The sequence below is a fragment of the Danio rerio genome, chromosome 16 (genome assembly GCF_052040795.2).
Source record: "Danio rerio strain M-AB ecotype USA chromosome 16, GRCz13ab, whole genome shotgun sequence".
NCBI lineage: Eukaryota > Metazoa > Chordata > Actinopteri > Cypriniformes > Danionidae > Danio > Danio rerio.
This window is the reverse complement of record NC_141036.1, coordinates 24,744,004-24,760,269: the sequence shown is the minus strand read 5'-3', so window position 1 is coordinate 24,760,269 and position 16,266 is coordinate 24,744,004. Positions and strand designations below refer to the sequence as shown.

Sequence of the window (16,266 nt, the reverse complement as noted above, 5' to 3'; positions counted from 1 at the left end):
ATAAGATCTATATTTTACACACACCATTGGTTCACAAGCCTTAAAAGTCATTGCCGACTGAATGTCAGCTCTACTATATCATGGCCAGAATTCTTGGTTCCCTTGTGCTAATTTCCCTTAAAGTAAATATAGCATCTATCTTTAAAAATCTGTGTTTTTTTAAGTACACTGTGAAAATGGCTGTAATAAAAAAAGAATGTAAAAGAATGAAGGTTAAAAACTGTAAATCATAAAACATGATATTTCAGTTACATTAACAGTTAAATAATGTTAATCTAAATACAGGAAAAACTTTATACTTTGTACATTATTGTTTCGCTAAAATGTATATTGTATTACCATCAAAACTCTAAAAACTATGGTAAAGTACAAAGAAAGCATTCTGTTAAAATCAAGGTTTTCCTTGTTGTTTTAACTGTAAATCACAATGATATGGTCAGCAATATATGTGTATTTATATAGAAGTGTGCCATTTTAGGACTGCACTAATCTATCCAATTAATTTAATTGCATGATTATTATTTTTTATGTTATATTTTCATTATTATTATTATTATTATTATTATTATTCATCCATTTTCTTGTTGGCTTAGTCCCTTTATTAATCCAAGGTCGCCACAGCGGAATGAACCGCCAACTTATCCAGCAAGTTTTTACGCAGTGGATGCCCTTCCAGCCGCAATCCATCTCTGGGAAACATCCACACACACATTCACACACACACTCATACACTACGGACATTTTAGCCTACCACATGTCTTTGGATTGTAGGGGAAACCGGACTACCGGAGCACCCGGAGGAAACCCATTCGAGCGCAGGGAGAACATGCAAACTCCACACACTAACGCCAACTAAGCCGAGGCTCGTACCAGCTACCCAGCGACCTTCTTGCTGTGAGGCGACAGCACTACCTACTGCGCCTCTGCTTCGCCCATTATTATTATTATTATTATTATTATTATTATTATTATTATTATTATTATTATTATTATTAATATTACATGATTTTCTTGTTATATTCAAGAACTCCTTTAGATTTAGACAGGCCCTTACTGGAAATATTTTAAAATAGTTGTTACTAAATGAATGAATAAAGTGTCATAAAAATATATTTAAAATTTATATTTAATTTATTTGTGACGTTTCAAAGGTATTGACTTAACTTTAGCCTGTTGGTCATAATAACAGTACATGCTGCAATCTATACACTGTAAAAAAGTAATTAGTTACTTAAAGTGAGTAAACCCATTGCCTCAAAAGCAACAAGTTAACTTTACAAAAATAATGTAAGTAAAACCATTGTAACTTGGAACTGTTCAGCTGACTTAATTTTTATAATTATGCTTATTGTACTCACTTTTTAAAGTCAACAAATCCTTTTTTACAATGACAAACTATTTTAGCACATCTCTTTTCAAATAATTACTGCAGATATTACAATATTACATATTTGGTGCTTCAATAAGTCTATAAAATCTACAACTGTAGCCTGTATTGAATTTAGAAGCCATACTGGAGTCTGGAAGAGCAGATTTATTTTAGTTACTGTCATTTTGCTAGACACAGAAAAGCTGAAAAAAAAATAAATAAATATATATATATATATATATATATATATATATATATATATATATATATATATATATATATATATATATATATATATATATATATATATATATATATATATATATATATATATATATATATATATATATATATATATATATATATATATATATGTGTTTACTTTTATTTTTAAAAAGTGAATACAACTTGCATATTATTAAAAAATTAAGTCAACTTAACAGTTCCAAGTTACAATGGGTTTACTTACATTACTTTGGTAAACCAACTTGTTTTTTAAGGCAATTTGTTTACTCACTTTAAGTAACTAATCATTTTTTACAGTGTATGTTATGTGCAAAAAATATATTTCTCAGTCTTTATTTTAAAAAGGCATCTATTTTACATCATTTTCAAGATTTAAGATAAGGCTTTTGTGTCTCCAGAATGTGTTTTTAAAGATTCAGTTTAAAACAGCTATCAGAATATTCATTATACCCTTCAGAACATTGAAATTTAGCATCTATGGAACAGACGCTTTTATTCACTGTCCAGTAGATGGAGCTACATATTCAGGTATTTGCTGAAGATCTGTATAATTTATTCATTACACTGTAAAATTGCACACCATGGATTTGTGTTGATACAACATAAATAAATTAAGTTAACTTATTAGTTTTTACAAATTTAAGTGGACTGAGCATAAAACAAGTATGAAAGCCCCAAAACCTTGAGCGTTGTGTTGTTTCAGCTCATTTTAAATACATAGTCTGAACAAGCAGCAAACATCATTTTTATGAGTGTAGTTTTCTATTGGAATCTGCTTCAGTTTCTCATATACTTTGGAGTCTATGCAAAAATTGATAAGTCTGATAATATGCCTTATTATCCTTTATAATATAATATTACTAATGAAATATTTTTATGTCTGATGACTGCCTTTCTGAGATCTTTACTATTACAACTAACAAGAAACCACAGTAGATAAAAAAATGATTATCATCTTTATTTAAGAAAAAAGGAATAAATGTACTGTTGTGAATTCTTACTGAAACACAGTGGGCCCTATCATACACCCGGTGCAATGTGGTGCAAGGCGCGGCGCAAAAGTCTTTTGGTAGTTTCAGTTTGGCGCAAGAGTCGTTTTGAGGCGTTGCGCTATGCTGTTTAAATAGCAAATGCATTAGCACTCAGATGTGCGCCCATAGGCGTTCTGGTCTAAAAAGGAAGGCGTTCTGAGGCGCACTGCTGGCGCGTTGCTATTTTGAGAAACTAAAATAGATTTTTCATTAGACCAAAACAAACTCGGTCTAAACTCCAGCGTAGAGTTGTGCCTCGCTTACACACTGCTTAATACACACAAGAGAGCAATAGGCAAATATCTTTACATATGAAAAAAAAATGCAATATTAAGGATATATAAGATATAATAAGAATAGATATAGGATATAAATATAAAGGATTAAAATATTACAAAACATATTATTTTCTAGCCTACATAAATATGAAAAACCACTGCTTTTATGTCTTCTTCATCTCGGGAGGCTTTTTCAGTTCATTCATAACAATTTGCTTTTGTATAATGTTATTATTATTAGCAGTATTATTTATTATATCCATATGTATATTTTTTTTTAATTAAAAACAAGCTTAGATTTGCCCCCCTGTCAGGTTTTAGACCATATGGGGCACAACATGTGTTTTAGGATATAACTCAGGTTTTTGAGCACACTTCGTTAGTGTTGTTCATTTATTCGTTTGCTGGAAATTAGAACTGAATTTAGAAATAGTTTTGAAACGAATATTTACGCTTAACAAACGCAATTAATTTTTTATAGACTAATTGTCTGTGCGTAAATGTTTCCCTATCCAAAGCGAAAGTGAAAGTAGATCTTTCATTCTCACGCAGTAGATGCTCTGTTTAACAGTTTTCTGTAAAATAAAAATGTTAACTGTTTGCTAGTGAAATGCTCATTTTTTCCACTTAGACTTACTTTGCGTTCTGTAAATAGCAAATGCGCTCTTGGCGCAACGCAGCTGGCTCTTAAAGGGAATGGGAGATGAGACTCTAAATGGTTTATTCTCAAAACACACCTATAACTCATTAAGAAAATAAACTCAACCCTTTTAGACCATGGGCCACAGCGCAAAGCGGATTTTCCTGTCCTTAAATTAGCAAAAATGGGTTTTGACATGCCCTGAAAGCGTTTGCGCCCTGCGTTTTGTGCATGGACCTTCAAAATACAGCCCAGTGTCAGTAAGGCATCTAAACAGTCAGATTCTTTTATCCAATACTCTCAGAAATTAAGGTACGTGAGCTGTCACTGGGGTAGTACCTCTTTAAAAGGTACACATTTGTACTTAAAGGGTCCATATTGGTACCTCAAAAGTATATATTAGTACCTACACATTTTAAGAGAAACATTTTAGTACTTTTTACATACTACCTTTGAGGTATTAATTTGGACTTTTAAGTGTTTGTTCTGAGTTATTTCAAATCACTTTACAGCCTGCAAGACTTTTAAATCAAATCAAAACAAACAAACAAACAAACAAACAAACAAACAAACAAACAAACAAACAAACAAACAAACAAACAAATATAATGTAAACCTGCAAATGTATTCTTAACTGCATTTATATAAACAAATAATGCACATGCAGCTTCGTCTCACGGCTAAAAATCATTCTAATAACAATAACTCAATGGGCCAACATCAGTTATTTCTTTTTTGAATTATTATAAAGTGGTGCTGCTCAGTTATAAGTTCCCAATAGCTCAGATGCGGTGGCATGCCTGAGCTCAGCAGTAGCAGCAGGAGATTTATTAGCTGTTTTTGTCTTTTATGTGCTCAGCATTCAGATCAAGCAGAAGCTCCTTTCATCATGTAATGAGAGACTTCCAGATTTGCTGCATGCAATTCTGCGTGTTTGTTAGATTTAATTTGAATCAATCAATCAAAAATATTAAGCAAAGTGTACCTAATAAACTATGATTCAATATAGCCTACATTGATTCATCATGAATAGATGCTTGATGAAAATGTAGACTCAGTTATTTTTTTCTGGTTTTGAAATGGTTCACCTAAAAGGATTCACCCAAACCTAATAAATATGACTGAGTCATTCGCCAGTTATAACCCACATATAAATGTAAAAATTCTTTATATGGGCCAAATTTGGGCCATAAAGAACATTCATTCATTCTCTTTTCAGCTTAGTCCCTTTGTTTTAAACAGCGGATGCCCTTCCAGCCGCAACCCATCTCTGGGAAACATCCATATACACTCATTCACTACGAACAATTTAGCCTACCCAATTCACCTGCAGCATGTCTTTGGACTGTGGGGGAAACCGGAGCACCGCGTCACCCCGTAGAGAGCATACTCTGATCCTTATAAATCTGTATTAAAATATTCTGCCATTCACGCACCAAGTTTTGGATTAGTTTTTTTTTTTTACCTCCGGGTTCTCCGGTTTCCCCCACAAGTCCAAAAACATGCAGTACATGTGAATTGGGTAAGCTAAATTGTTTGTAGTGAATGAGTGTGTATGGATGTTTCCCAGAGATGGGTTGCGGCCGGAAGGGCATCCGCTGTGTAAAACAAAGGAACTAAGCTGAAAAGAGAATGAATGAATGTTCTTTATGGCCTAAGTGTATGTGTGTGAATGAGTGTGTATGGATGTTGGCGGTTCATTTCGCTGCGGCGACCCCAGATCAATAAAGGAACTAAGCCAAAAAGAAAATAAATGAATATTCTTAAAAAGCATTAAAAGGGTTAATTTACCCAAAAAATGAAAATTTGTTCATTCATATTAATGTCTTTGTTCAGGTGAACACAAAGGAAGGTTTTTGGAAGAATGTCATTACCAAACAGATTTCAGGAACCATTCAATCAAGGTTGGTAGGCCTATTGAAATTCTTCCAAATATATTCCTTTGTGTTTAGTAAAACAAAAAATAAACTAATACATAAATAAATAAGTAAATAAATAAACTAAATAAATACAAAACTGGAACAACCAGAGCATGAATAAACAATGCCAGAATAGTGAGTATGTGCCTATAAAAGACCACTTGATGGCAGTACTACCATCCAGACTCTAGTTACCCATACAGGCAGGACCTTAGGGGAGGAAACTTGATGAAATCGTCAGTTTATCAGTGGCACTTAAGAACCTGTCCTCTTCAGACTGTTCCGTGTCTATGGATCTGATGGGTCATACAATGCGATACAACGTAGATTTCATTGTGATAGTCATCTTCTTATGGGCATCACATCTTTTGCGATCATCAGTGTACGGTAAGTTTTGTAATAGTAGCCTTTATGAGTTAGGTATTAACTTGCTTATTGCACATTTTGACCGTATAGGCATGAACACGAGTATCTCCAGGTTACAGCAGCCTGCTTTTTACACTGTTCTAGAAAGGAGTATTGCCATTGCCATGCTGAACCCTTAGAAAAGACATTGCCAGAAGGTTTTGTGCACGACATGCATTGTTTTTTGATTGTTTGTATTTGTTTTAACTCACCCTGATTGTTAGTACTGTGAATAATTAAAGTAGCCTACATTTTCTAAAGTAACGGCGAGGTAAGGAAGAGGGGAAGGTAAAGCGCTTTTTTGTGTGTTCTACACAGTATATATCTGTAGAACCTGAGACGTGCACTTATCAGCCATGCAATTATCTGTGTTATTTACCAAAAAATAAATAAATAAATAATAATAATAATAATACATAAATAAACTAAAAAGCAGGCATTATACTTGCCCTATATACATGGCCTTACATAATTTTGAGTTGATTTTGAGAAACTCCCAGACACGTAGTGCATGCCTTTATATGTCCAAAATAACATTATCTATTTTACATTTACATTACATTTACATTTAGTCATTTAGCTGACGCTTTTATCCAAAGCAACTTACAAACGAGGACAAGGAAGCAATTTACACAACTATAAGAGCAACAATGAATAATTGCTGTAAGTTTCAGTTGTGTAAAGTCTAAGAAGGTAAGCATTAGAAATTTTATTTATTTTTTTTGTAGTTAAGGGAGGATTCAGAGAGGGAGTTGCATATTAGTAAGGAAAGTGGAGCCTAAATAGTTGAGTTTTTAGTCGCTTTTTGAAGACAGTGAGTGACTCTGCCGTTCTGATGCAGTTAGGGAGTTCATTTTATGATCACTATAAGAAAACAATTCTCTCGAGATTCTGTGTACACTGGTTTGTATGTCGCCTGTATAGTAGATAAAACAACGCTATACTCATAAGAATTTACTTTACACAGACTGATTACATCTTGCACATTTGCATAGTTAATGTGGATTTACAAATAACCCAATTAGATATGGCACAATGTTTCTGATAGAAAATTGAGACTTTGATTGTGCTGGTATTTTTATATCGTTGACATTGGGGATCTTCTGTCATAAATGCTTTAAAAATTACTGACATTCCAGTACAGTAACAAATTCCTAAACAATTGGGCGATTTAGAAAGAGTATATCATTTCTAGTTTTTAATAAGGAATATACAAAATGTTTCAATTACAGGTTCATATTTAAATCGTGCTAGGCAACTAAATGAAGAAACGCAGATGACCTGACCACAGTCAAACGCATTGTGCTTTTAAGCTAATTGATCTTTAAAGAATCTGCTTTATTTGCTTTGTTTAATTTGTGAAACCTTAATATGTACTGTATGGAAGAATCGTTTCATACAACTACATTTAAGCCCAGTGAAGCCTTGAATTACTAAACTAAAGCCGTTTCTTGTGTTTTTCAGCTCATTCTACATTGCAGTTTCGGTTCCATTGTGAAAAATTGGCTACTTCCAATGGCTTTATGTATCAGGTGCCTCAATATGTTATTCCTGGGGGAAACTTGAAGGATTGTGAACATGGCTGGTATTTTCTGGTAGGAACACCTTTTGTTTTACCTTTACATTTTTACAGAAATAACGAAGATGTTTTTTTAATTATTATTATTTGGTTTGTCCATAGAATGGAACATTTATTGTTGACTCAACCATCCCGGGGGAAAATTTAGGATTTGTTGTGCGTGTGAATCCTGAGAACCTGACTGTTACAACATGTGTAAACCTTAAATGGCAACTTGACTGTGATAACATTAAGGTAGGTGCCATATCTGTGTCTGTGTATTTACAAATTAAAAAGACAATTTGCTGAATAATTAAATGGACATACAAGGTTCTAATGAGGTCATTTTTGTTCTGTTACAGTTTTACCGTATTGTCAATTATACAGGTAAGCAATACACAATAAATGCTCTGGTTTAGAAACCAACTTTTTTATTGCTGGATTGGTTAACCTAAAAATAATGATCACATAATCACTGAATATGGATTTATTTCATTAGAAGAATATGAAAGCAGATGTTTGATTGTAATGACACCCTAACCATGTGGAAAAAATGCATCATGAAAAGTTTTGTATATTAAAATGATTTGTGTATGTTTGTTAGAAGTGAGACTTGAAGTGACACTTATAACAACACAAATGACCTTGCCAGAAAATAACACTTCACCAGGAGACAAGGACCGTGGTAAGTAATATTTTTAACATTTGAAATAGTTTAATTTCACATTTGATTGTTTTATTTTTTATTTGTTTTTTTTTTAAATAAAGAAATTAAGAGGCATACTATGCAATTCTCTCTGTTGTCTTGTCTGTTGTTAGCAAGTTTTGCAGGCTCGATAATTGCTGTGCTTGTGGGGATTGGGATAGTGGGTCTTATCCTGGCTGTTACCTGTTGTTTATTTGGGAAAAAAGCATACAAGAAGGTAAGTTCATGTCATTAAAATGGTCGTTAATAGTGAGATGCTTGTGATAAAGATATTATATTATTATTATTTTTATAATGTTTTTAATACATTATACTATTGTTGTTACACATTAAGCAATAAAAGTGAAACCTATAACAAGTCATATTTTGCTTTGTAGAAAGTTTAATATTTGTTGTATATTTCTAACAATGGGAATGGTTTCCATTATTTCCTAGATCAAGGAGCCTTCACTTCCAGCAGTAAATGGGTCCGACAAACAATCTTATGTCTGAAACGCATAACCCTAACCTTAACGCTCCATTCACATGGGGCTTCAGCATCAATGCTTGACAGAGGGCGTGTGTGAAGTTGGGGCTGACATGATCGTCATAGCAGCATCAGCCAAGGAAAATAGTTATCAATCGACTGCTTTCTGAGCTGGTGTATTTGCATAAAGTGATCTGATTGGCTGATGCTTCCATTGGGGCTAGAAAAAATTATGAAAGTCTTAACTTCTGCAGCGACCAAGCCACTGAAGCGGTGCCGACGGATCCACAATGTAGTTCGGCAACGCCTGACGTCATCTATTAAAAGTAAATGGAAAGTGTTGAAGCTGACGCCCCAAGTGAATGGGGTGTAACCCTAACACCACCACCTGAGTCCCTTAAATGACTGCCAAAGCTATGTGACATCCCAGTGCTGCCAGATCTGTGTGACCTTTTCTCTTCATTCAAAGCCTCTTGATCCGCCAGTGCTTCCTGATCCACTCTGGATGTCTGACCCGCCAGTGCCTCTGTCACTTTTAGTATCATGTTTGTTATGTTTTTGCTTGTTTGCTTGTTATTTTTCAAACAAAGTTCTTAAAAATTACAGCAGCCCACATAAATTAGTGTTAAGAAGTTAAGGTTTAAGAGCCCTACTCAAGCAAACACTATTTACCATTATTATTGCAGTATCAACACTTTACCAATGGCCAGGAGGTTGCTTTAGAGGATGGACTCCTTCCTCTCTCGCCTCCAACACCCTTACTGAATGCTGAGAGCAGGTGAGATGCTTACATACCCTTCCTCGGGACATGCTGCTTTCCGAGGTGGGTACTCCCACCCGAGCTGCCCCACCGCTGATGCGTTGATGATCGCTCTAATGGTGTCACTGGCTCTGTGAGCCTGGTTAGCGCTGCTCAGTCTGGGATAGTGGCACATTGTGACAATAAGACTCGGCTATGTGATTCAGTTCACCACACAGCCTCCAAGTGCATTTTACTTTGGTAAAATCTGCAGCTGCCCCTGTCTTGTGAAGGGATTGCTGTTCTCTCGTGAAGGACGCAATTGAGCTGTTTCTCTAGCCGAAATAGAATGCGTGTTTCTTAACCGTATTTCATCCCATCCCATAAGTGTGGTGGCTAATGACCAATCCTGGTTCTGTGCACTTTTTGAACATTTGTCTTGGTTGCACGCAGAGACATGATGATCCGGCATCACAGCCAGGGGGCGATTCAGGTCAACTGAGAAGAGAGTCCCCTTTGTGTGGAGTTTTTTTTGAGATGGAGTTAAACTCGGACCCTATGTCACCCCCAGGGAACCCTGGAACAAGTGTTCAGACAGATGCATCCAGTGCAGACTGAAAAGTCATGACACGAGCATGCAGCTGTGAACCCCTACATTGAGCTACATTGTCATGTTTAATGCCTGGAGTTGTTGGCAGTGTTTTTCTTGCTCTATGCCGGTTCTGGCCGCCTGACACTTGGCACCCCAAAGTGTGACAGGTTCAGCTCCTGTGGCTCTTAGGAAATTTTCCCTTAGCTGAGGGGGAATGTCTTGGTTATGTATATAATCTTTGATCCCTGAAAGAGGCAAAAGAGACGTTTATGTCCAGCTGCCACAGGAGCTGAATCCACAAGTGGAACCAGTTTTCAGACATCTGTCTTTGACAGATGCATCCAGTGCAGGCTGGAAAGCCATGACACGAGCATGCAGCTGTGAGCCCCTACCGGGTCCTCGGCTACATTGGCATGTCTAATGCCTGGTGTTGTTGGCAGTGTTTATCTTGCTCTTCTGCGAGTAGTCTAAGGAGTTTCCTCTCAAGGTAGCCTTTATACTCCTAACTGCGGAGTGGCTACATTTGTAAGAGCTGCACTTGCCAATTCCATATGTGTTCCATTGGCCTGTTTTATACAAATCAGAGTGATTGGTGCTTCTAAGCGAATCCACTAGTCAACCAAATCAACATAAACAACTCCGTTTCCTCCTTAAGGGAAAGAGGGTTTTACGTACGTAACTAAGACGTTTAATATTATAGTGTAATTTCAGTCGTTTTTAAGTCACACTCACTTTGTCTGCTTGTTTCTCCTTTCGTTGTTTTGTTTAATTTAGTTTAAATAAAAATACTGTGGGCTGCATTTGGATCCTCCACTCTGTTTATTTCAACTACATGCCCAGACGTGACACCTGAAATGGAAGGGTGTTTTGTAGGTCGCTGCTCTCTTGATTGAGACTGATGTGGCCAGGAGCACAGTTTTTTTTGTGAGCAATTAGCTGACCCACTTGGCCCATTAGAGCTCCCAAGAGGATTAGCCCACCAGCACCTTTTCAGGGACTGGATTATCAAGTCATGCTTACCAAACATCCTGCCTCCCACAACATCATAAAGCAGAGATGGCAGTGATTAAAAAAACTTGTGGAAGGTGAAAACCGCCATGCCACTTAACTGAGGGAAGGAAGCACAACCCTGATCAGGCTCAACAGGTTCAAAAATATTTATTTTAGGTATTATTTAAATGATCAAAATCTAAATATTCCAGAACACCATCTTTATATGCATAGTACAGGTTTTTAAATATGCATATATATTTTCCCCCTATATCATTATTAACAAGTTATTTTAGTTTTGTTGTCTGTATGAAGTTACAGAGCAATATTTCAGCCTGGAGATAGCACACCTTGAGATTTTTTTGGGCAAAGCAAATATGGCGTCTTTTGTCACATTTATTAGGCAAATACATCCCTGGACAACATATTGAATAACTTTGGTGCATTCTTCAGTAAAAGAGTGGAATTGACTGCTATCTGATTCAGTGTCAGAGTTTCTTAATCTTATACCTTAATGTACTAAATGGCAGAGCGATGGAAAACTCAGCTCCAATTAATTTGTGCTCCCTTGAAATCACAGCTTGTGAAAAGTTGTGGCATATCAAAAGTTAAGGGCTGTTCTCAGTGAGAACACAGTGCATAAGCACACCTCATAGAGAAAGCTCTAGCTGAGCAAGTGTTGCCTAACAGTGATGGTAGGTCACTGAAGTCAACTACATCTTTCATGGCAATGCCAGGGATCTGAACATGGGTGCCAGGAGAATATGTGGGGCTGCCGCAAGAAGCAAAATACACAAAATAATGTTTCCACATCATATGACCTCTTTGGATTGTTGATTGTGTTCTACATTAAGCATAGATATGCATTCTGGATGTTTTTTTTGTTTTTACCATTAATATAGAAATTAAACATTTTGTAATCTATTTGTTGATAAAACAGTAGATTAGTAACACCACATATATTTTCTTTGATGTTGAATATTGTTTAAGAATTGAATGAGCACAACATTAGTTCTAAATTTAAGATTTTTATTTTTAAAAGCAAAATGTGAAACTCAACAGATATAACTATCCTCGAGGTCCTATGCTGATCCTACCCTCTCTCTGCTCCCCCCACCCTTTCCTGTCTCTAGCCTAATGTTGATCCTGGACCATCATTTAAATACAGTGTAAATTCGGTAATGTTGAACCTGGCCCTTCATAAAAATTTAAATGCAGTGTAAGCTCAGTAATATTGATCCTGGACCATCATCATTTAAATACAGTGTAAACTTACTAATGTTGATCACGGACCAACATAAACATTTAAATACAGTGTAAATTCAGTAATGCTGATCCTGGACTATCATCATCGTTTAAATACAGTGTAAATTCACTATTGTTGATCCTTGACCATCATCATCATTTAAATACAGTGTAAATTCAGTAATGTTGATCCTGGACTATAATCATCATTTAAATACAGTGTAAACTCACTAATGTTGATCCTGGACCATCATCATCATTTAAATACAGTGTAAACTCACTAATGTTGATCTCAGACCAACATAAACATTTAAATACAGTGTAAATTCAGTAATATTCATCTTGGACCATCACCATTTAAATACTGTCTAAATTCTCTATTGTTGATCCTGGACCATCATCATCATCATCATTTAAATACAGTGTAAATTCACTAATGTTGATCTCAGACCAACTTAAACATTTAAATACAGTGTAAATTCAATAATGTTCATCTTGGACCATCACCATTTAAATACTGTGTAAATTCAGTAATGCTGATCCTGGACCATGATCATTTAAATACAGTGTAAACTCACTAATGTTAATAACGGACCAACATAAACATTTAAATACAGTGTAAATTCAGTAATGTTGATCCTGGACCATCATCATCATTTAAATACAGTGTAAATTCAGTAATGTTGATCCTGGACCATCATCATCATTTAAATACAGTGTAAATTCATTGATGTTGATCCTGGACCATCATCATCATTTAAATACAATGTTAATTCAGTAATGTTGATCCTGGACCATCATCATCATTTAAATACACTGTTAATTCAGTAATGTTGATCCTGGACCATCATCATCATTTAAATACAGTGTAAATTCATTGATGTTGATCCTGGACCATCATCATCATTTAAATACAATGTTAATTCAGTAATGTTGATACTGGACCATCATCATCATTTAAATATAGTGTAAATTCCCTAATGTTGATCCTGGATCATCACCATTTAAGTACAGTGTAAACTCACTAATGTTGATCTCAGACCAACATAAACATTTAAATCCAGTGTAAATTCACTAATGTTGATCCTGGACAATCATAATCCTTTAAATACAGTGTAAATTCACTATAATGTTGATCCTGTACCATCTATTAAAATACAGTGTAAATTCGCTATTGTTGATCCTGGACCATCATCATTTTCAGTGTAAATTCAGTAATGTTGATCTTGGACTATCATCATGACAAAATCTACTAAAACAAGTAAAACATTGTTCACAATTCAACACTCTTTGACAAATTATGACAAGTGGATTTGCATTCTAAATGTATCTAGAAATTACATTTTGTTGTATACAAATATATTAAACCTAAATCCTGTATAAAGAACATGTGAATTTTCTATGTGTTTTTTTGTCTTAGAGCAGAATTAATAAATAATAAATAAAATATAATAAATAAATAAATAAAATTGTCATTTTAGTTTTTATACACTTTTTTACATATAAACTTTCAAACTGATTTTTGCATGTCTGTCATGTTTAAAACATTTGTAATAATATGAATGGTAATGTTTCACCAGGCTGGTTAAGTTGCTCTTTTGAATCTCAGTTGTAATCATGTAATGAAATATCATGACAGCTAACATTTTGACATTTAACGGCCAATATGTTTTTGTTTGTTTCTATGATTTTCACATTTCTGTGACATGTTATGTGAGATTATAAGTGTATTTAGCAGTGAAACGTATTTGCGTGTGTGTGAGTGTGTGTATGTGTGTGAGAATAGTAATATTTAAAAGTATATTATTATTAGAGTACTATTATCATGTGGTATACTGTTTACAAATTTTAGATTTGTGTAATTGTTTTTTTTTATAATGCACATTATCAGTGAAGGGGTAAATAAATTTGTATTTACATTTGACAGTGACCTTGTAAAAACACCTTATATTTTTAACACTTTGACAGTAAGGAACTTGGCTAACATTAAGTCATATATACTTAGCATTTAACACACTTTATCATTAAAACACCATTTAACTTAAAAACTATAATTTATTCTAAGTTTATTCCTAATCAGGAATGTTTACCCCAATTAGATACCAGCTGATCAGGAAATAACATTTAAAGGAAAAAAGTACCCTTAGATCATTTGTATATTATTGAGGGTTTTTTTTTCTGTGCTGAACCTTTTCTGACCCCACCACATTGGTCTTTGGTAGAGGTGCCTGTTGTAATACACCCAACATTCCTGTTTAAATTAGGTTTGGAAAATTTGGTTAAAATGTGTAAAACTTTCGTTAAAAAAAGTTATAGTTAGTGTGAATAAATTACATTGGTTTGTATTATTTATATATTTTGTGACAATTAAAATAAGTCAAATAATCATCTTACTTTGTTTTAGTAACTTTGTCATCCTGTTAACCAAAAAAACTATAGCCTATTGTTTTATCATTCTGATTTCATCATCTTAAAACCAAATAAATGGTAATGTTAGTTTTAAAACACATGCTTTTTTTATTAAAACGTTTATTAATTTAGTTTTAACCTTTAAGGTAACACTTTAGAATAACTATCCTTTATGACTACTTAATCATTAATAAACTGTTAGTTAATATGTTATAAATGACTTAAATGAAAGTTAATAGTTTGTTAATTATTTATAACTCTGCCTTATAGATAGCCGATAGATCAGTTACAAGCTGTTAGTTAAAAAGTTATAAATGACTTGTTAACTGCATTTTAATGATTTATAACTATACCTAATAAGTTAGTAATAGGTCATGAACAAGCTGTTTGTAAATTTCTTACTAAAGACTTGTTAAGTATCAGTTAGTAGTTTATTTACGGTATTGGGATGTAAGGTTGCAGCTATTCTTCATTTATTAACTGTTAGTAAATGAGGAATAGTTGCAACTTTAGAATAACGTCCCAATAACATGCATAACTAACACTTAACTAATATAATAACTCACACTTTACAGATCAGTTGTTCATAGTTTCTTACTAACACCAGTGAAACTTTTGTCAAACTTTTCTAAAAAAGAAATTGTTACTTTTTTTGTTTTCATGTTTAGCACAAAAAGTGCCCAAAGCTTTTGGGTTTGTTTTCTGTTGTATACTGCTGTTCTGCCATGTGATGGCTCAGTATGTGTGATTCTATACATTAAACACGTTTAACATTTCATCTGTGAAGTTTCTTTGGTAAAATACAGCACACAGAAAAGCCTATATGAGTGGAACAAGGTTAAGGTACAAACATTTTATATTTTAAATAGGCTATCACATCAAATTTCTTTGGCTTGAACTTGTTCCATCCATTTGCTGTTCTACAAAGTTTCACTGGTAAGATGGTAAACAAACTATGAACAGCTGTTTGTAAAGTGTGAGTTAATGTATTAGTTAGGTGTTACTTATTAGCTTATGTATGTTATTGGGATGTTATTATAAGTTGCAACTATTCCTCATTTACTAACAGTTAATAAATGAAGAATAGCTGCAACTTTAAAATAACGTCCCAATAAAATATATAAGCTATTAACTGATCTTTAACAAGTCTTTAGTAAGAATTTTACTAACAGCTTGTTCATGATCTATTACTAATTTATTAGGTATAGGTTTAAATCATTAAAATACAGTTAACAAGTAATTTATTACTTGTTAACTAACATCTTGTAAGTCATCTATTGGCTATCTATAACGCACAGTTATAAATAATTAACAAACTATTAACTTTTATTCATTTATGTCATTTATAACCCATTAACTAACAGTTTATTAATGATCTATTAACTAGTTAAAACGGATAGTTATTTTAAAGTGTTACTGACTTTAATTTCAACCTTGTTTAAACCTAGAACATGGTTATGTTTTAACATTTCTGTCCCTTTTGGTTTTTGGGGAAGGTTTATGGGTGTGGCCTAGTGCCAGATTTCATCTCATTTAGTTTTTCATCTGCTAAGAGTGAGGACACTAAAATTTGGTCTCTGTGTAAGATAATTCTCTATTGTTCTTTAACAAAAACTTGCAAATGCAACAAAGTCTGGTAAGGTTAACACCTAACATACACAGCAAATTCATCA

The 16,266-nt window shown here is 33.9% G+C and overlaps 1 protein-coding gene and 1 long non-coding RNA gene across 3 annotated transcripts in view; one reads left to right on the top strand and one right to left on the bottom strand.

The window, feature by feature from the left end:
• LOC101883647 (uncharacterized) overlaps positions 1–16,266 on the bottom strand; it is a 713,507-nt gene that overhangs the window by 341,458 nt on the left and 355,783 nt on the right. The window lies entirely within an intron of this gene.
• LOC108179594 (uncharacterized) lies at positions 5,758–9,189 on the top strand. The gene is made up of 7 exons (XM_087286966.1): positions 5,758–5,870; positions 7,353–7,483; positions 7,570–7,701; positions 7,809–7,833; positions 8,051–8,131; positions 8,266–8,369; positions 8,588–9,189. Exons 1-7 carry the CDS (start codon positions 5,774–5,776, stop codon positions 8,642–8,644), a joined length of 627 nt encoding a protein of 208 aa, XP_087143092.1. The 5' UTR covers positions 5,758–5,773; the 3' UTR covers positions 8,645–9,189.